Raw genomic sequence first — 21,379 nt, 5'->3', positions numbered from 1 at the left:
TTTGCACAGACTGTCAAGGCAAATGGACCTGACAAATGGATTAACAACAAAATCAGTATCTCGTATGACCCTTTGCTTAAAGATGTAGTGAACACCGAAATTTTGGGCATGTGGCACATGCAGATGTAACCAGTCAAAATGCTTGAGTTCAAAGTGAGATAGATCAACAGTGCTGTCATTGCTCAGCAAGTAAAGATTTTGCAAAGACTTAAGCACTACGCACTGTATAGTCGCCATCGTAATGCAGTGAATTGGCACTTTTAAAGTTACCAGAGATGGCATAGCTTGTAAACAGAACAATGGTAAAACAGGATGAAGACGGCCATCAGCATTTCCACTGACATCAAGCACAGTTACCATGTCCAAAACTTGGGGGTTGGATATGTAGTAATCAAGGAAACGAAGTGAGATTGGTCTAATCTGTTCATTTGGGTACTGAAGGCCACAAAGCTCCAGCCTAAAAGTGCGCTTGCAAAGAGCATACATGAGCAGTTTGTCAATGGCTCTTTGATACTGCTTGAAAATTTGTGTGTCATCACTCTCTGGTGTGACATGGGATGGATGATACAGACGCAATGATGTCATCACTTTGCACTTATCGACTAATGATGCTAAGACTGGGAAAACGCTGTCCATGAAGAGACTGTCAAAGAGGCATGTGCACTCCCATGATGTTCTGCAGGGTCTCCCCAGCCATAGTATGCAGTGCTGGAAGAGGTGGCCGTACCGCTGTACGCATGCGACCTCTTCTTTACTCCTCTGTAAATCCTTCTGCTTACCCGCTGAAAAGGTTTTCCAGGCGTATGTTGTCGTTAAAATACGACTCATCTCAGGAAACGCTTCTTGCAGGTTCAGTTTGTCCTTCCAATCTAGAAAATTGAAAATGTACCCCAGTTCTATGGTAGGCATGGTCGACAAAGTCATACCACTTAATGAATCCTGCATATTGTCTAAAAGAAACGATAGTCACGGCATGTTTCAAGATTTTCACTGACGCGTACTTGTTCTGACACGTATCACTATATTTTTGCGGGGTGAACTATAAAGTTTTGTCGAGCGTTTTGTGATCATTAGGACAGACGACTTGACAACAGCTTGTGTAGTCTATACTACATACCCTTGCCACGCCTCCGTCTAACACGCATTTTCTTTAGAACAGTATATCTACAAAGAAACTTGGAATTCCACGTATTCCTCTCCAGTGTAGCACTGAGAAATAAGGCGATCGAGGGCGTAAATAAGTTTAGTCCCATTCAGTTCAGCATAATTTCTTCCGTGCGAATGACGGCACAATCCATAAACAAGTAACTATGTTTCCTCCCCTGATACCCTTTGGACTATGAAGACGGATTACTTAATGCCGACATCGTATTTTTCAAGCTTTCCAGTTTTTCGACTCACAACGATTTTGAAAAACTGATAGCAAGTCTTTTGAAAAATAATAGAAAAACATTGTTGACGATCTACAGGGGAGCGAATTCTATAGACTATGATTTTTTTCTGCTCTTTTATAGTTAGAGAGCTTATTTTGGGTTTGCGTTGTGTTGCCGCTGTTGGTTACAGTAACTATGGATTTTTGTTGACGCAAGGGCTTTCGCCACCTTTGAGATGAAACTGTAAAACACACAAGAGTTCTTACTTCTGAGTTACATGCTAAATTTCCTTCGTTTGATAACATTATTTGTACTTGAACCTATTTGAGCATGTACCAATCTCAATCTTTAATTTTTTGTTGCTGTTATGTGCATTCACATCATGCAGTTTCTCCATTACCTAATGTTGCTTTCAAACAGCTCTTATAAATTGACAAAAATGAAAGCAGTATATTTTTATGAACATTTAACCCTTGACCACAAATAGATGTGTACAAATAAGGCATATACTGCAGTTATGTACAAGACACTAAATGATTGCTTTCGTTCATAAGTTATGGCTCCTAAACTTGGGCCCAGCATAACTAAATAACAATTCTACTGCTGAATACAAGTAAAAATATGAACACTTTATTGCTTATATTCAATATCCAAAGTAAAGAGAATAAATCTACAGAATGACACAAAATCTCTATTGTCCCACATGCAGCTCAGCTACAGTTAAAAAGCACTTGTTCTATTAGCAATCTGCTAGACAGATAGTTGTAGAGTCATTAAGTTATAGGCGCTTAGTCAAATTTGTAAAAAAGAATTACTGTTGAAAAAACTTAATTTTCTCTTTATTTTGTAAACATACAACCTGATGCTTCATGTTTTGGAAAAAAAGCCACATGGCAAAATTAATTCAAGCATGATACAAGGCATGATAGAACCAGGAACCAAGTATTTGTGTATGCAACTCTTTAAAACAAAATGGAAAAAGAACAGTTTATTAGAAAATGATGACAAGAGAGTAACAGAAGACAGTGCTTTAACTCTACTTTTCTTGCTATTCATCTTCCAATTTCATTGGAGTTTGCAGGCATGTACATAGTGATTATTTGTTTTTTTAAAAATTACACAATTATGAGCACCATCCCATCATACTACATTTCAGTAGCAGTACCAAAAAGTGTTCCATGTAACATGATCTATTTAACTCAATCATAATGTCAATGTCAAAAGGACATACCTTGTGCTCTAATCAACAGGTTGCCTTTATTCATTCTGAATTTTTCTTTTTATTTTTTTACAAACTATTAATTACTAAAAGGAACTGCTATGTTAAAAATTGAATCAGGAAGTCTTATGTTTTTTCAAAATCTAGTTTTGCATAGCCCTGAGTTAATGGATATTTATAAACACCTGATGCTGATCCCATGAATAGCTTTCAGCTCAACAGAAAAATTATGCATGTATAATAGCTGAAACTTTATACCTCTATAATTTTTGCATTCATTATTTTTAATTTTTGTCTGGAAACAAATACAGAGATCAAATAAACTTTTAACAATATGTGTTCAAATCTCTAATCAAATGTGTATTTACCCAAAAATATAACAACTACATGCAACATACACATAAAATTACTTTGACTTTTGCAAGGATTGCCACACTCTAACGGATGTACTTGAAAACAGCTACTTGCGTCACTGACCAATTTTGATGTAAATAGTTTTTAACAGTTATATTGATCTTGTAACATTGCCTTTCTTTACTGAAATATTTAGCAAATGGGAAAATTATTATAAATGGAATTAAAAAATCACAGATCATTTTTAATGTAGATTCTACTTTGATAATGAAGAATAAAAATTACTTCATTATTTTAACATATTTTTCTTTAGACTGAAAAATATACTCTGCTCAACAAAACCTTTAAATATAGTGTAAAATTGGACATAAACTTTCCAGTGTCTAGAGAGGGGACAAAAGTTAAAAAAAATTATTATAGCCAGCCTAAACATTAATAAAGTTCTTTTACAAAACGCAGCCAGAATTTTTTTAAGAATCAAGCATTCTTTAAACATTATTAATGTATATCACTAAACCCATTTAATCTGTGCGGTCCTTGTTGTCTCGCCAGATGCGGTAGGTCAAGAATGAAGCAAATGTGACCCAGGCCAAGTAGGGAACAAGCAAGCCTGCAGCAACCCGATTGATGGGATAGAAAGTGTAGATGGTACCAGCAATAGCCCCCCAAAGAGCAACAATTGTGATCAGACCCTGTCACAATAATAAAAAAAGCGGTAAAACATTATTAATATCAAAGATGAGTTGTGCATTATGCCTCTTTCAAACAAAAATAAGCCAACAAATGTAATGGATCTATAATAGGTGGAACATGTTGTGATACTTATGGGGCACCTGGTAGTGTAGGTAATGGACACTTGCTTGTCACCACGGCAGTGAGAGGCCCTGGGTTTAGGTTTTGTCTTGGGACACCTGTTTGCAGGGCTGTGTTGGTTTTCTCTGGGTACTAAGGTTTCCTTCCCATAAAAAAGTTAGGATAAGAATGAATATCCCTTCAAAATATGAACAAATATAAAGCTGGAAAGCTTTTCTTTTTTCTCTTGCAGTTCTCAAACTTTGGCATTTGGGGAAGGTTGATACTGTTTCGCTGCTTGAGATAAAAATGCCTGGTAAAACTAAAGTTTTTAATTTTATTATGTATATTTGGGTAAAATTATAGCACTGCATTTTTATCACAATGAAATAGTTTTTCTAAAGCCCTAGCAGCAATCTGGTTTTTTTGCAAACTACTCACCCCTTTGAGACTTTTGAAGCCAAAGAATACTGGCGTCCAAGCCCAGTTCAGTGCTAGCTGTGTGCCATACACTGCCAGTGGCAGTGCTGCTTCCCCTTCAAAGCCACCACCATCCCGCCATACCAAGTAGGAGGCATAACCCATACCACTGTATAGACATGTCCATACTGGAGCAAATACCTTGTTTGGAGGGCGCCATGAAGGCTTGTTCAAATTCTGAGATTATGAAACAAGACAAATATGTGGCTAAACATACTCCTCATTATCAATCATCAACTGCTTGGACTGGAATTGTAGAAAAGATTTACATATTCTGTACACATACAAGGAAAACCTCTTTAATAATAATAAATGTTTATTTGTATTGCTCTCCTCCACGACATTAGTTCTTTAAACCCTTAAGCAAATGCATGAACAGTATAAATTGTACAAGTGAAAATAATGAAAGCTACGGATTGAAACTTGTGGCCTTAAACACCAGGTGCTTTTGAGCAAGTGTGTTTTAAGGGAATGTTGGAAAGAGTTTATAATGTGATGATGGAATTTCACACATAGGAGGCAGTTTCAACAAGTTAATGTTTAATGAAAGGATTTTGTTCTGGTAATAGAAAGGAGGCAAATATCTGCAAAACCACGGAGATGCTTGCTTGAAAAACAGTGAGTTTGAAGTAAGAAGAAGCAGATTTCAAAGAACCAGAAGCAAAGTATTGCAAGTTTATAATCTACACAAGCATGGACTGAAAAATATAGAGAAAAGGATTTGCATGATCTCATGTGAATGCTTAGAGTATGAGTCATGTTGCAGTTTTGGAGTTGTTGGATTTTGTTAAAAAGATGCAGAAGACAGCAAGTTGAGAGATTTTGTCTGACTCAAGACACATATAGGATTGTAGGCAGTCTGAACGGAGAGACCCTGATATGCTGATACTGCATAGTGCAAAATATGTAGTTCTTCAGATTAACAACAAACTTGTCTAGATATATATATATCATAGTAAAACAAAGGTTCCTTGCTCGGGAAGAAAATGGAACATCACTCAAATCTACTCTGATGGATCTAGACATTGTGTCTGGTAGCACAGGAAAAGAAATGAAAAGAAGCACTAAAAGAAATGTTAAATAAATATTGATTCCAATCTTTGCTTTCTGTAAAGTAATTTATAGTCACAAACCAGAAAGTTTGTGAAGTGCATATCATTATCAGTCTAAGTTAATGGCAATTGTTTAATAGATTTCAGTCTCACCTCGTACCAGTTAGGAATGGCTCTCTTTGTAATAAAGCCACCTGCAATTCCACCAAGGTTAGGGAGAATCACAGCAGCTGCTGGCTTCAAATATTCAGACATCCTAAGAAAATAAAGTTTTGCAGCCTTATTATGTAACTCCAGCCATTTCTAGGTGTCATGTTATCAACATTCTTTTCGTTCATTTTCTCCAGCTTTATTACATTTGAATTAGTTTACTTTCTACATACTTCAAATTAATATCCTGAAAGCGCACATTTATTCTGCTTACCTTTTTCTTTTTTTCTATTCGAACTGCAGAGTAAGATGCACCGTGGACGCACTTCCGAGATGCAGCCTTGACATTACCGGAAATAGCAAAGTTATTGCCCAAAATGGCGACCTCTCCGAACGCATCTACTACTGGAACGCTTACTCCAAAGAAGAAAGATGAGTCTTTCCTTGAAAAAATAGGAACCCTTGCTAGAAAGAAGAAGATCAAAGAAGGCAAGATGAAACATTTTTTTAGCGATTACATTTTTTGTTGTTAAAATGTTTTAAATTCATCAACATGAAAGAGCTGCGGTATGCGAGGAATGTGCGAGCCCGTTGGCCGTTTCCTGACTCACTCTTAGACTAGTTCAGATTCTTCGATGGCTGCTTTTATGATTTAAACTGGTACTGTTTGTGGCACTGTTTTACAATTGGTGTGGGATCGTGATGTGTTATTGATTTCTCCAATGTAAAATTAATTTTTTACATTATTTTGGGGGTGGGGATGGGACTTACTAATTAATGTGTAGGATAATAAGTATTAGATGGCTAATTGTATTAATCCTATAGCTTACTTAGTGTTTTGAGTTCAGTGGTGAATAGAAACTTTCATTAATGTAACAATTTGTGCTTGCAGTCACAGAGGTTCAGGAAGAAGGTAAAAATGCCATTGAGTCACCAACCAGTCCGATGCTGCCAGATATTGGACCAGAAGGTTACCTTTTGGGTAAGACGTATATTTATATGTGTATGTTAAAAGATATAGTTGTTGTGAGAGGGAAGCAAAAATTGTGCAGATATGCTGGGTTTTTTAATGAGGTATGTGCCAGTTAGTCCTAAATAATCTTATATTCTGTCTACTTTTTAAAATTAGGAGAGTCAGAGGAGCGGTCCATGATTGAACCAGTATCTCGAGAAGATCCAAAATTAAAGGACCTGATAAAGGTATGAATTTTTTGTTGTTCTGGTGAAATGTTTTGAATTTTAAGTAGATATTTTTAGCATTATAACACTATCTGTTAGAAGATATGAAAGCTAAGGATCAGAAACCTGCAAAAGTTTAACATTACTAAATATCTTGCCAGCAGTATGTACTGTTTGTGAGTGGTTTCTGCGTGCAGTTATGGCTGAACATATTTTCTGCTACATGATATTGTCTATTTTTTATTCTTTTCAATTATAGGCTACTGTTAAGTGAATCAAGATTCTGCTTCTTAAACAAGTATTTTAATCTAGCACTATCTTATGTAGACAATGTTTTTGTAGACTTATAGCCTATTCAGGGGCACTGTAGTTGTTTGTCCATAAGATCTGTGCTTTTTATTTAAAACTTATTGAATAAAGTAAACAGTTAAAAAGAAGTAATTTCAGATTTATATCAAGCTAAAAATATTTTCACAGGTTCTTCTTGATTGGATTAATGATGAATTGGCAGATCATCGGATTATCGTCAAGGACATTGAAGAAGATCTTTTTGATGGACAAATTCTTCAGAAGTTGATTGGTGAGAAAAATGTACTAATCTCCATGCTTTATTATTTGCTTATACTAGTTCTTCTTCTTTCATAATCCTTCCCTTCTGTTTTTACCTACCATATCTCTCAGCTTCGTCTTGCATTCTTTTAATACCTAAACATTGGTATACTTTAAAAATAACTATTCGTTGTCGCTTTGTGTACCTGTGCACATGAGTTATCTGCCTTTACTCCTGGAATCATTTAAAAAGCACAGCAAAACTGGCGAAAGCTTAGGCATTTAAAAAGTTGGCTGTTACCTCTTGCTAAACTTCCTCCATGCACCAAAGAAATGGGACATTGGGTTATTGTTGTCAAAAAGATATATAGCTATAACCTTCTTCCTTAAAATCTTTTTTAAACTTTTAAGGCCAGACACCGGTCGAAAAAAAAGTTTTTTGTTTCACGGGATAGCGCGGATTTTTTTTTACCAGCTGTTTAGCCTTTGAATGAAGTTTCAAAAAATTGTTTTACTGCACTCGTCGCGCGATCGGTTGCCATGGAAACAATCCAAAATGGCGCCCAAACAAACATTTTAAAAAGCTTATAACTTTGCCAATTTTGTGAGTAGACTCAAAATTCTGTTTGAAATAGTTACCTAAAAGTAAGATCTACAAACGTAGGAGGGGATTTTGCAAAATCGGCTTAGTTTTTTTTTTATGAATTTTTGTAAAACACTGTGTTAAATTTTAAGAAATTTGATTTAAACGGTATAACTACCAAAATACTAAATATTCTTGAAAAGCTCTCCTACAAATGTTTAAATTTATATGAAGAAAAGCTCAACCAAATGCAGATCTATATCTCTTGTCACAAAGAAGGAGTAAGCTTTTGAAGTAAACAGTCTCTAACCAAAACAAGAAACTGAGAAATCGCGGAAAGAAAAACTGAAAGCTTAGTAACTTCTAAACTACTCAATATTTTTTTTAAAGCTCTCATAGAATTGTTTAAATATGAATAAAGAAAACTTCAACCCAATTTTAGGCCTGTATCACATGCCAATATAAAGTTATAAGCTTTTGAACTAAACAAGCTTACTAAAACAAGAAACTGAAAAGGCGAAGGAAAACAAAGGGAAAGCTTAGTAACTACTAAACCACTAAATATTTTTTAAAAAGCTCTCACTGAAATGTTTACATATGTATGTAGAAAACTTCATTCAAATTTTAGGCCTGTATCACATGTCAATATAAAGTTATAGGGATTTTAAGTAAACTAACTGTAACAAAAACAATGAATGGAAAAAGCGCGAGCAGAAATATCAAGCTTAGTAACTTTGTTTTCTCTAAGCCTTTCATGTAATTTACCTGCTGAATGAAAAATATAACCATCTTTCAATGTGTTACTACATATAACTTTAACATTACTAATAAAATTAATTATTTTATTCACTTTTAGAAAAGTCAACATGGTTGTGTTGTGTACCCAACTGCTGACTAGGCTTCAGAGAAGTACACAGTAATAAAAACAATGGTGTTTGCAAACATTGAGCAACACAGTTATAGGTTTAGTTAGTTATATAGAAGTTCAGTGTCCACTAGCTTCATGGTTTTTGCCATCTTGGGTCTTTTGCTATCTAACATTTAGTGATGTGCGATGTTACATATATTGCTTCCAATTTTTGCGAGCGTCTACTGAAGTAGCAGCATTAGTAGGAAACACTCTCATCTTTCTTAGCCTTCAGTTGCAGGGTGATGGGATGAACATCAATTAAAGAAATTATTTCAAAAGCTTATAGGGGAGTATAACCAATTCTTGCAGCCTATGCTCCACTGGGGGCAAATAGGAATAAGAATAACCTATTCATGAAATCTAGAGATACATCACTGACTGCACCAGAATTTAAGCAGCTGCTCATGTTCTGTTCCTCTGTATGCTAGGATTATTTTATGAATTACCTCTGTAGTCACATGGATTAAAGATGGTTGATTTTTGTGGCTAGGGGGTATCTTATTTTCTGTCAAAGATTTCTGGGAAAAGCACTATAGCTGTCTGGCCTTTTAGGGGGCTGACAATGATGTGCTCTCTAGACACTGAATGGCTTCAAACTTGACTAGATAGCAGTTTTCATTGTTTGTTAGGAATGCTATACATAATTGTCTTCACATTCTGTTTGTTACATTTAGTTGGAGTAAGACCATCCAACCCCCACCCAACCTTTGTTTTCTGTGCAAATGATGTAAGCTCTGTTTCCCTACATTCCTGACAAAGTACATAAATAACTAGCATTGCAAGTTGACTCAAATGTGTAAATGTTCGCATCTAGTCCTGATTACTACCGAGATTTGCAGCAGAAATTAAAACTTCGCTTTATTTTCAGCTCGCTTACCACATGACTGATGGTGTTTTCGACAGCCGAATTCGGTTCACTAAGTTACTTTTTTTAGCTGCTACGACGGTCTAAGAATGTCCACGTGGTTTTTATTTTTTTGCACGTGGTATTGTGAGAAGAAATGGGCGTCTGACAGGCACAATAAACATTTAATATCAACGTTAATGTCTTAGAAAAGAAAATATCACTGAACTAGCTTTCAGTTGCTGGCGCCATTTGTTTATACATCCGGAGGCCATGACAGTTGCCTTGTGGGATACCCGAGCACAGCCGAAGCGTGTTCGTGTGCCCTATGACCCCGTCTAGGTCGGCATTAGTGAATTCTGATTGGCTATATGCAAAGTATGTTACGCATGCGTCCATATAAGGAAGTTTCCGACCCTTTGTGTCGTCTAGAAAAGAGCTTGTATCATAGCTTGGGGCCTTCTAAGGGTTTTGACTCAGCCTTTGTTTGAAAATTCATGTCATGACCTTTCGACCGATATACGATGTGACACAGTTGCCCACGTGGCGAGGTGTGTTGCTATGTCTCAAACATTCTCTATTCTCGCTAATTCTGCGCTCGGGAAAAGTAAATAGGATAGAAGTAGATGTTTTCATTGACAAAATAGACATATTTCTAGATTATTCTATGAAAAACCACTTGGCGAGTGAATAGAACAAAATATGAACTTTGACGGTATGAAGTAATCTGAAAATGGCCAAAATGAAAAATGTTTGACAATTTTTCGACCGGTGTCTGGCCTTAACTGGAATAAGAAATCCTGTGTCCTATTTTAGTTTTTTGATTACACATTCTCTGTAGTATTGGTTATTTGAAAGCAGTATTTTGCTTCATTTTCAAATGAAAATTTAAAAAAGGGGTATTTGTGCATAATTTTAATATTATTTTTGTCTAGTAGATAAGACAAAATTTCATGAATATTGTGATTTTTACTTTCATGGAAACACTAGCTTTCAGTGTATTGGGATGCAATCTGTTTAGGTCAAAGTAACTTATCGTTGTTATAATAGGGAACATTAGTGAGAAATCTATGATTAAAAATGTGACTTCTTTACTGGTAACATGTTAATATCTCAGACAGGTATGCTGGGGTGAGGCTGCAAATACAATAGCTCAGTATGGTAATCTTTTGATCAAAGTAAGCTCAGACTGGCAGCCTATGGAATTTGCAGAGAAGTGGTGTGGTATAAAGTTGGTTGTTATTGTTCTTGTTCTTAATAAAAATGTCTATCTCAAAACTGGCATTGTATGTCAAATAAGTTTGTTTTCTTGACTTTTTGTTATCTAGAGAAACTGGCAAATGTTAAGGTAGAGGCACCAGAAGTGACACAGTCAGAAATTGGACAAAAACAGAAGCTACGTGTTGTCCTCGATTACATCAACAGGATGTTGAATCTTCCTCCAGCTTGGAATCAGCAAAAATGGAGTGTTGATAGTGAGTAATCTTTCTCTAACTACAAGTATGGAGACTGCTCTGTTGGCATGGTGGTGACATGCATATATGTGTTTTTATGTTCCTGCATGTCTACCACAAAATACTGCCAGAAAATGTGTTGTGACTGTCATTGCAGAAATATTTGTGAATTTTTTTGTTTACTTTGTAGCAGCTTTAACTTCTTACTGGGCTTACATTATATTATGATTATTTTTATTTCTTTGATGATAGGTGTTCATACCAAGAATTTGGTAGCAATTCTACATCTGCTGGTAGCTTTGGCTCGTCATTTTCGTGCACCTATCCGATTTCCAGAAAATGTTTGTGTTACCCTTCTTGTTGTGCAGGTCAGTATTAATTTATATTTGTTGGATTTTGTATGTTGTTGGTAGGGAGAGGATGAATGTGGGGATGGTGGTGGGGTGTGTGTGTGCATCTATATGTGTATGTGCATGTATTTGTGCACACACACATCCAGCCACATGTGCACATGCATGCAAACCATTAATTTTGTATTTCAAACATTAAGGATTTAAAAAAAAAGTAATATTTTCTTATTTTGTGCAGAAAGTTGAGGGTGCCTTGCAGACTAGAAGAATCACAGAGGAAATTACATCGACCAATGAGTAAGAGTTTGTTATAACATTAATCATTTTTATACTTCATGGATTCCCTTCAGGTTGTAAGAAACTATTTTACCTGTTACTAAATATTTTAAAAATCATTTCTATAGGTATGTTTGTCAACTGTACTGAAAAAAATAATTAAATAAAAGATTGCTGAGATTAATAAATATTTGCTCTGGAATATACACTTGCATCTTAGAAAATATTTTTAGAATTATGCATTTTTGCTTGTGTGAAAGAATTTTAGTTTTTTGCTATTTTACTAAAAGGTAAAAACTTTTTTTTTTCAGTGACATTGGTGCACGGTTTGGTAAGTTGCATGTATTTATATAATTTAATATCTAAGTTAAAAAATTTTAATTAACTTAAATTCTTGCACGTTCTGTTTAATTTTACTTTATTAATTTTGAGATCACAGATGTGGATTAATCTGTTTTAGAATATCAGACACTTGAGAATTCATGTTTGTTCAGTTAATAAAGAAGTTAACCTTGGTGATTGTAAGTTTGGTTTTGGTCATTCTAAATGATTTATATCTGGAACTGATTGTCTCTTTAAATAAATCATACTGTCTTTTCAGAACGTGATGCCTTTGACACGCTGTTCGATCATGCGCCTGATAAACTAAGTGTTGTCAAAAAGGTACACTATCTTTGTTCTAGGTGTGTGGTGAAATATGTTTATTTTTATTACTGGCCTTCATCTTTCATCTGCTTTTGGCCACACAGTAAACATAGCAGCTCATGCCTGTAGACCTTTGAAACTAATTGTTAACTGCCATTCATGTTCTTTCCATTCTTTCAAATATAAACTGTAGTGGCAAATTTTCTTGGGCTTACTTAACATCCTAGCACAAAGTAACATATATGAGTACCTTGCTTTGTGAAAAGATGTTTAACACAATCTGCTTGTCGGTAAACTTAAAATCTGGGGGATTTTTTAAACTGTAAACATCGCAAACTAGTTGCAATTAATGCATAGCTATGCAGCATACCAAAGGGAAAGGCTTATGGGTGGTAACTCTTGGAACCTTCATTGAGATTGCTTCCTAGATTTATGTCCCTTAGTTGGCTCTCTTTAATAATAGCACCATGATTGATTTCAGATTTAACATAAAAAAATTAAATAAGTTGGATATCATTATATATTTGCTGTTTCTGAAAAATAGAATAGAATGTTAACAACAGCAAATCATCTCTACAGTTACTTTGGAGTGACAAACATTTGTTTGCCTTTGTCTAGACCCTTGTCACTTTTGTCAACAAGCAGCTTGTGAAAGTTAATTTGGAAGTCACAGATCTGGACTCACAGGTGAGAGAAACAAATTAGTCACCTAACAGATGATAAATAAAATGTGTCTGCTTAGCCAGTTCTGAGACATTAAACTGACTTCGAGTCACCTGCATGAGTGACAACCTTTGACGATCATAAGTATCTTTTGTTGATGGTATTCATAGTAACTTGTCATTTTTTTATAGACAAGGATGTGACTTAACCTGCTCGGGAAATTTAGAATACAGAAGATAGTTCCACTTCATTCTTGGTTTCAGACAACTCCTTCAGTTTCAGAACAAGAATCAGGCTTTGATTTATATTTGGAATGTGTTTAATGGACAGAATCATTTAGAAGTTACCTTTGTTATCAGCTGCAAGCTTGTGTTGACTCAATGTACCTTTCATACTTAAAATTTTAATCACTTAACTGATGGTTTTATTGTTAGAGCATTACAGCTTGAGATGGGGTTTAGTGGCGAAATATTTGTGGTTATGTGCAATAAGGTGTCTGACACAGAATTAGTTTCAAAGGCCTGTAGTTAAAGATTATACAATATAACTATGCTTTAAGTGAGATTTTAAAAAATACCACATGAGTGCGCTTTCCTGTATTGCCTCATTTTGCTAGCTTTGTTAATACTGCTTCTCACCAGTAAGTGACTGCAAAAAGTGCAAGACTTATTGACTAGTTGTATATAGTTGCTATATATTATATAAATAAATTATAAATTATGTAGGATTGTTTGAGTTGTATTTTGTGGCTGTTGCTTTTGGTTCTGCGAAGATTGATACACCATGTGTTTTTCAGTAATGCACATTTGCAATGATTGAAATGGATGACACTGTATATGTGTGTAGTTTCATGATGGAGTATACCTGGTCATGCTGATGGGATTACTTGAAGGATACTTTGTTCCACTCTACAACTTTCATCTTACTCCTACCACTTTTGAGCAGAAGGTCAGTCTGATTTTATTTTCCTTTTTTTTTTTTAATATTAAAAAACCCGCCTTTCTCTTGGATCAAACAATCACTGGTTATAGATTTGTTAGCACTTCAGTCCTGAAGTGTGCAAATGCATAGTTTTCAAATCATTTAAGTTATGATGTCTTCGTCTTAAAAATAGACCCTGCAGATGAATCTGTACAAAGTGCTTTGGTGATGGCAGTAATAGGTTTACATCAATTACCATGAAACACATAAATTAGATTTCATTTGGTCAAGTAAGTAGCATAATTACTAACATAGGGCAGATTATAATCTGGCTTCACTTGATAGAATAAAATTTTAAAAATTTGCTTAGATTTGAATTTCACAGGTGTGTGCATTTAACATTCCTTACTAGTACTGTAGCTTTACAGTCTCTAACATTTTATGAGTAACTTTTAGTTTACTTGCATCCATCTGTGCAGTCATGGAAGGAAAATAAATCCTGTCAGATGAATCCTTACTGTTAAACATTTTCCTGCCACGTTGATGGTGACTTGTTTGGTACTATCTCAGAAACTGTAGTGTTGCAAATTATTGGCAAACAAACAAGCTGCCTGTCTAAGGGAATGTAAAGAGCATCTTGAGTTGACCTCTTGTGCTATATTTATGACCTGTGTTGCTTGTTTAGCAACATTATTGATTAATTATTTAATAATTATTAACATTTATTATTTAGTGCTAGTAACAGTCTGCTTGAAAAAAAAACCACTATTACTCCACTCCAATCTTTTCTGCTCAAGAACTTCCACAGAAATTTGTAGATTTCTTCACCATAAAGATTGTATTTATGCCAGAAGCTGAACCCTGCTGTTGTTCCATCTTCATCTGTGTCAGATACAGTTTACAGTGGTCCCAAGTTATGTGGTTTTGAGTCAGATAGTGAACAGTTTGTTAAAAAAATTGTTTAAAAAATCTGAGGAACAGCCCCAAAACATGTGAGCTCGATCCTATGCCCTCCTCCATACTTGTCAATCATCTAAATGTCCTTTTACCACATAAATTACTAATGCTTCTGTCACGTCTGGCCACTTTCTCTCAAATTCAGGTCGGCTATTGTCCACCCACTTATAAAGAAACCATCTTGAGATCATAACTGCTTAAGCAATTACAGACCAGTTTCAAACCTGTCCTTTTTTCCCAAGGTTCTGGAAACAATTGTTCTTTTCCAGCTTATTGTGCACATGGAGCAAAATGGTCTTTTTAATCCCGTCCAGTCTGCTTATAGAAAAGGCCGTGGTGCTGAATCTGCACTTCTTAAAGTTGTAAATGATCTACTCCTCAGTGTTGCCAACAAGACTGAACTGCTACTTGTCCAAAGAATTTTCTGTCATCCTTCTCCCCTCAGACTCTGTATATAAACAACTCATCTATTCCTTTCTTTACCTCTTGACTGTGGCTTGGGTGTCATTCGATCAGAGTTTGACTTTTCATCAGCATATTTTTCATGTCTGCAGAATTGCTTACCTTAAACTTTGTAGGATCAGTACGATTTGTCATTATTTCATCACTGCTGCATCTCAACTTGGAACGAATTACCAATCAGCAATCAACACTGATTCTTTTTTCTTAACTTTTTTTTAGAAGGATGGCTTCACAGTTACCCTGTCCTCACCATGAGCATGTGTCTGTAATTTACTTGTGTGTGAGTCAGTGCATGCTGTAGAAGTGCACAAATTTGTTACATGCAAATATGGGTAAGTGGTTGTTGATGATTTAGTCTATATATGATTTATCTAAAGCGTTCTGAGCAAATTTTTGGAAAGGTGCTATAGAAATCCTCATTATTATTTTTTTTTTCTATTAGTGTATCAGTTGCTATTTTTTTCTTCACTGATCTTGTGTCATCTGCCTTCAAGGACTGTGACCGTTTAAATTTTGTCAGATTGGAACCCTCATGTGGAGTGAAAAGTACTGCTCATCATTTAAAGTTATTGCAATTCTGTCATATCGGATGAGGTGGTTGGTTAGCTGCTTTTTAAGTTGGGGGTATAAAGAAGGGAGAGATTAGTTTGCATGGGTTGTTACTTAATATCCTGGGTTTTTTTAATAAGACAAAATTGATATTGCTGATATACTTTTTTCAAAAAATGTTTTAGTTAATTAGATATGTAAATTATGTAAAACTTTTATGCAAACAGTGAACACTACACTATTGTTTAACACTTATTCACCTGAACAGAGATGGGGGAGAGTCGCTAAACTTTTTTTCATGGGATAGAGCGTGGGGTGGCTGCTCATGTTGCCATAGAACATGTCACAAGTAATGGGTTGACTCTTTCATGATCATCATCAGTCTTGGTTTCTCAAAATGGTCAGTAACCACCAGACCTTTGTAGATATTAGTGGGTAAGTTCTGTGTCTAGTGGTTTCATTAGGAGACATACTCCCCGAGGCCTGGGCTGAACCGCTTTTGCAATAATCTGATGAGTCAGCATGGCCTGTGGCGTACATGACGCATGTTTTCCTTTTTGTGTGTGTGACTAGAACACAGGTCTGCACAGTCATTCAAGCAGACGACAAGGCCTGGCTTAATGCAAACTGCCTTCCCCGGTGAAAATGTAGTCTTTGATGATTGCACTGCCCACAATGTTTGGTTTAGACAATCATAATCGGAGGGAAAAATGGCCAAGCATCAGACGGATTTCATCTCATCTTGGCAATCTTGCATCGGGGAATAGGGTTGTTGTTTTAAGTGCATTTTTCTCTATGTTGCCAACATCGTCATTGCCGCCGATCCTCAAGTACAGCGAGAACTTCAGATGTAAACAAAACGAAGAGGAAAAGCATTTAGTTGCAGTTTGGTCGAGAAGGAAGAGAGTTGGGAGGACGCACAGCACACAGAAACGTAGCAGAATCAAGTTAGCCATGTCACACCGAAAACTGCTTTCTAGGATCATTTTATGGCAAGGCTGCTAAGCAATTCCTTAATTATATGCGAACTTTAAAAATTCTGATCTGTAAGGAACTGAACCCACCGACTTTTCAAGACCAAATGTTAACAGTCTCTTCTTTTTTTTACCAAACTGCTTTATAATGGTCGAGGAATGGAGGAAATGGCAGTGCTGGTGATGGATTGAGGATGGTGGTGTGTTTGTAAGAAGTTATATGAAAGTACATAAAAGAACGTTGCTGAAGGTGGCCATGTTACCTGTTCCACATATTGTTTGGTTGTGTTCATTTGTATTTCGATAGTCATCTTCGCTTCTTGCTACTTTGTTTCGGCGCGAGGGAGCGACATGCTTATATGATCGTCATGTAGTAGGGTTGTGAATGTCAGATACCAGTACACAAGTGTGACTCGGGTGTGTATGGCAGATAGCGCGCGCGCGTGTGCGGACACACGCATACACACCCTGACAACTTGCCGCTCCCTTTCTCCATACTTTAATACCGGAAGTTTATTCATTGCTTTGCAAAATCCTTATCTACCTGAGAAAGTTGCTTTCTTGCCAGGAATATACCTCGTCTGCGCCCCCGCTCCGACACCCCTTTCTCCCTTGGCTTCCCACCCCGTCACAGTGCTCGCGTCGGTTTGGCACGTCATGAATACAGGCTTTATTGTCCCTCCCCCCTTCATTGTCACGTCTCTTTGGACCTGCTGCAGCACCCTCACCTTCTCTCCTACCCCACCCCACACAGCCGAGTGAGAGAAGTATTGTTCTTCGTATATTGTATCCTGGAAACACAGGGAAGGTTGAAGAGGGGGGCAATGCTCTTCCCGCGCGCCGTCAGGTTCGCACCCGTCAGGTCGACGCGACCCCACCCGCCACCTATGTTCTTTTTTTATTTTTTCTCCGTCTAATCAGCCTGACCTTGTCTTCCTTTTTCGCGAGTACCGACTCCCCTCATATTTATATCAGCCTCGACTCACTTTTCATTCATTACTACTAGTGGCACTCTCTCTTTCTTTTCTCTTCTACCCCCTTATCTGCAAGCCGCGCCATTTCTTCTCCATTCACCGGGGCACTTGTGCGCTTTTCTTCCTACCTACTCACCCACATCTTGGACAGAAGCGTGTGCGTCAGCGGGCTGCAACAAGTTCTCAGTTACCTTTACTGCACGAAACTACAAGGCTTACTTCGGCGAGACAGCGGGGAGGTTATTCACCTCCATCCATCCACTTACCCACTCGTATGTGCACAGCTGCCTGGTGCGCAGACACCTTTGAGTAGCTATCTGAGTAACTGGCCCGAGGGGACAAGCACTGGTTGCAGGAGTCGTAGAGCGTCTTTCATGGTCTGGTCCTCTATTACTAAAAAAAAAGTGTGTATATGTGTGTGAGGGGGTAATTACAGAGTGGCGTCCTTTCAGTGAAGTAATTGTGAGGCAGACGGTTGTATTCATGGAGAATGAACGATACAGTTATTTTTGGTGTTTCATAAAAAAAGTCGCAATTGTGGAAAGTAGGGTTTTGAGCAGTCGTCGTAAAGGATCTTCAAGATGACATTCTTGACGGTACACTTTCTTTACGACCGAAACACACTTGGCGGTGGGACCGAGAACTTATTTAGCCATAACAACAAACAAGAGTGTGTAGCCAGTAGACATCATTTTTAGCACTACGAAATAAATTAGGCTTCAGAACTCCGCACCTCTCCTTCACGTCCTCCTCCCTATCCTCCTTCCACCACCAACCCCTCCCTTAGTTTTCGCTCTTACCCCACCCACCATCACCACGGTAAAGGTAATGAATCGACGTTGGCTGAAACATGAATTCTCACGTAATAATAATTAATATTAAACAGCGTGGATGTGTTTGCGCCTGGCTGCACTCAGGAGTCAGGGATGGAGGAGGGACTCGGAAGGCGACAGGTGGGGAGAGGGGGGTGCCAGTAAGGGGGCGCCGAGTGCGAGGTGCTTTGGGAGCCACTGGTGGCTAAAAGGGGACCTCTCCGCCTATCGGATGAGATCAGCGGCGGCAGCCAAGGGGCCACTTGCCGCCCCCCCAGCGCCGCCTGACGGACCGCGCGGCAGCCCCGCTCCGCCATGGTCTCACCCGCGCGCTCCTGCTTGACTCTTCGGGGGCCAGATTGTGGCGACCTCCGTTATCTGATGCCGAGCTGCCAGCCACAGAGTAAAGGCCCCTTGACGTGCTCTTGCGTGTCTTAGAGCTTCTCTCTGCCACTCCAAGCTGCCCCTCTCCCAAACTCCTCCTCCCCCTACTAACATCGGTCTGTCCGCTGCCTCTTGCACCATCGTCTGAAGCATGTTCCGAGACCGATGATGGATCAGATGAAATAAATGTTAAAAATGTTCTATGTTATAATCTTTGTATGTTGAACAATGTTTCCATCTTTGTGATGAGGCCACTGTTTAAGAAGTCCACGCTTGACATCAGTGTGTTCAACAACTACCGCCCAGTTTCCAATTCATCTTGTCTCGCTAAGATTATGGGAAAAAGTAGTTTTGACTTAGCTCTGGGCCTACTTACAAGAACGTCACCTTATCCCACATACTTAGTCGGCATATAGACCTTTTCACAGTATCGAAACTACTCAGTAAGCACAAACATATTATCTGTCCTTGACAGTGGGGATGTTTCTGCCTTAGCTGGACCTGTCTGCTGCATTCGACACTATCCACTATTCTGCTCCTTCAAAGATATCACACTGGAATTTCTGGACCCGCGGTAGCAACTCCTTATCTGACTGATAGGACATAGACCGTGTGCGTTGATGGTCAAACATCTCGTCCTGCTCCACTTTCCTGTTGGGTCTCCCAAGGCTCAGCACTTGGTCCAGTTCTGTTCATTTTGTACACATAACTACTTTCATCATGCATCCAGTCTCACCATGTCCTGTCAGTCATATGCTGACGACACATTGCTCCACTCCACCAGTTGTCTCACTAGCACCATAGAAGCCTGTATCAGCGACCTCAAGGACTGGATGCCATAAACGAGCTTAAACTAAACGACGATAAGACGGAAGCCCTCCTATGCTTTAGAAGAATAAGTCAACCTTCGCTCGTCAGTCTGCCGTTCACATCAAGGTGGGCGAAACCAACATCACCTTTACATCATCCGTCAGGAATCTGTGATTCACTGTCACTGCTGACATGACCCTTGATAAACAAGTTACAGCTGTGTGTAAGGTCAGCGCCATCCGCCACATTCTCTCTACACGCGCCATCAACACTCTTGTCTGTGTGTTTGTTCTTTCTTACTGCAACTCCTTGCTTGCTGGCTGTCCTGAACACCTTCACAAACTCCAGAAAGTACAAAACTCCGCTGCACGTCTGGTGCTTAGAGCTAGGATACGGGACCATGCCACCCCTCTCCTTTGTTTTCTGGATGTTCACGCATCCAGTACAAACTGTCCGTGCTGTTTTAATTTCTTTGCGGGCTCCTGCCTTGACTGTTTCTCTGAACTTTTGTTTTTTGCTTACGTCCCAGCCTGACAACTACGCTCTTTTTAGTTACTGTTCATCAAAACAATCGGATACATGTACTTTCCATATCCGCCACCTACCTACAACTAAATCCTTCAAATCTGCGCTGAAAATGAACTTATTGAGCATGACTTCTAACAGTCCACACAGTACTAGTCCTTTTTCATCTCCCCCAACCTCTTTTCCGCTCATTGCTACTTTCTTACTCGTTTTCTTTTGCTGAATCATGATCTCAGTTCTTGTTACTTGGTTTTTTTGTCTTATGTAAATTTGTTTTCAATTTGTCGCCAGTACTGTTGTTTAATCCTCTGTCCATTGTATGCTGTCCATGTTGTACATGTCTCATTCTCCTTACGAGTGTCATTATGCGCTATACAAATCTTTCATTTATTATTATATTAACTGACTTCCGTGTAATTTCGGCCCAGTCAGCAATTAAAAGGTTCATTAAAGGTTTGATAGCTTTTTTTTTCCCTTACCTCTCAAGTAGGCGCGTTCAGTGAATGATAGTGAAGATCACGATGCTAACACGGAAATAGCAAATACGTGAGGTCATGACTGCTAGTACATTGTACATTCTTTGTCCATTTGCTGTATGGAATTGATGATGATGTGAGAGCTTGTATAGAGCAGTATCAGTTTATCGTGCAGGTGAGCTTGATGAGCACGTAACAATATCTGATATCAAGAACACAAGAACATACGCGGAAGCCAGTGGGGAAGTGGATGATTAGATAGGAAATCAGCTTCAGACAACTGAACAGAGGATATGCAGTGTAAGCAGAAGACATATCAAAGTCAAGTAAACGCATCAGTACTGCAAATAATACGAAGTATGGGATAATTAACATTTTCGTTGGTGGAGGGACTGTTGGTGGGTCCCCAGGGACCACTTCTCGCTGCCATCATACGGCGAAAGCTGACGTGGTCATGTCGCTGGACACGACACGTGGCCGGAGACAGTTCTGTAAGGGTAGTTAGAAGGCGGTCGCCGCTGGGCAAGCAGAAGAATTGGCAAGAGAAAATGAAAGAGTGGACTGGCTATCCACGAAGGGTCCTTCTCAGGGCGGCACAGGACTGGCCCCGTTGGGAGCCTTTGCTGCTGATGCGTCTCATCGTGCCCCATGAAGGTCTCAAC

General features: G+C 38.2%; 3 protein-coding genes across 3 annotated transcripts in view; 2 read left to right on the top strand and 1 right to left on the bottom strand.

Moving 5' to 3' along the window:
* LOC112565838 overlaps positions 1-21,379 on the top strand; it is a 341,939-nt gene that overhangs the window by 282,612 nt on the left and 37,948 nt on the right. The gene's annotated exons all lie outside the window — the stretch shown is intronic.
* Positions 1,988-5,808, bottom strand: LOC112565837 (translocator protein-like). Its single transcript, XM_025241667.1, has 4 exons — positions 5,695-5,808; positions 5,424-5,526; positions 4,180-4,395; positions 1,988-3,638 (listed from the first exon to the last, which is right to left on the bottom strand). Exons 2-4 carry the CDS (start codon positions 5,523-5,525, stop codon positions 3,468-3,470), a joined length of 489 nt encoding a protein of 162 aa, XP_025097452.1. The 5' UTR covers position 5,526; positions 5,695-5,808; the 3' UTR covers positions 1,988-3,467.
* The window catches only part of LOC112565828 (beta-parvin-like), a 38,422-nt gene continuing 22,804 nt past the window's right edge, over positions 5,762-21,379 (top strand). The window contains exons 1-11 of the mRNA XM_025241642.1: positions 5,762-5,909; positions 6,313-6,402; positions 6,550-6,620; positions 7,077-7,179; positions 10,814-10,960; positions 11,192-11,307; positions 11,528-11,586; positions 11,877-11,896; positions 12,167-12,228; positions 12,829-12,897; positions 13,720-13,821. Of these exons, the coding sequence (XP_025097427.1) occupies positions 5,798-5,909; positions 6,313-6,402; positions 6,550-6,620; positions 7,077-7,179; positions 10,814-10,960; positions 11,192-11,307; positions 11,528-11,586; positions 11,877-11,896; positions 12,167-12,228; positions 12,829-12,897; positions 13,720-13,821 (951 nt within the window). The 5' untranslated portion in view covers positions 5,762-5,797. The remainder of the gene's footprint in view (positions 5,910-6,312; positions 6,403-6,549; positions 6,621-7,076; positions 7,180-10,813; positions 10,961-11,191; positions 11,308-11,527; positions 11,587-11,876; positions 11,897-12,166; positions 12,229-12,828; positions 12,898-13,719; positions 13,822-21,379) is intronic.

The sequence above is a fragment of the Pomacea canaliculata genome, linkage group LG6 (assembly GCF_003073045.1).
Source record: "Pomacea canaliculata isolate SZHN2017 linkage group LG6, ASM307304v1, whole genome shotgun sequence".
Taxonomy (NCBI): Eukaryota; Metazoa; Mollusca; class Gastropoda; order Architaenioglossa; family Ampullariidae; genus Pomacea; species Pomacea canaliculata.
Note: the sequence above shows the minus strand (reverse complement) of the source record. Positions and strands in the feature narration are given on the sequence as shown.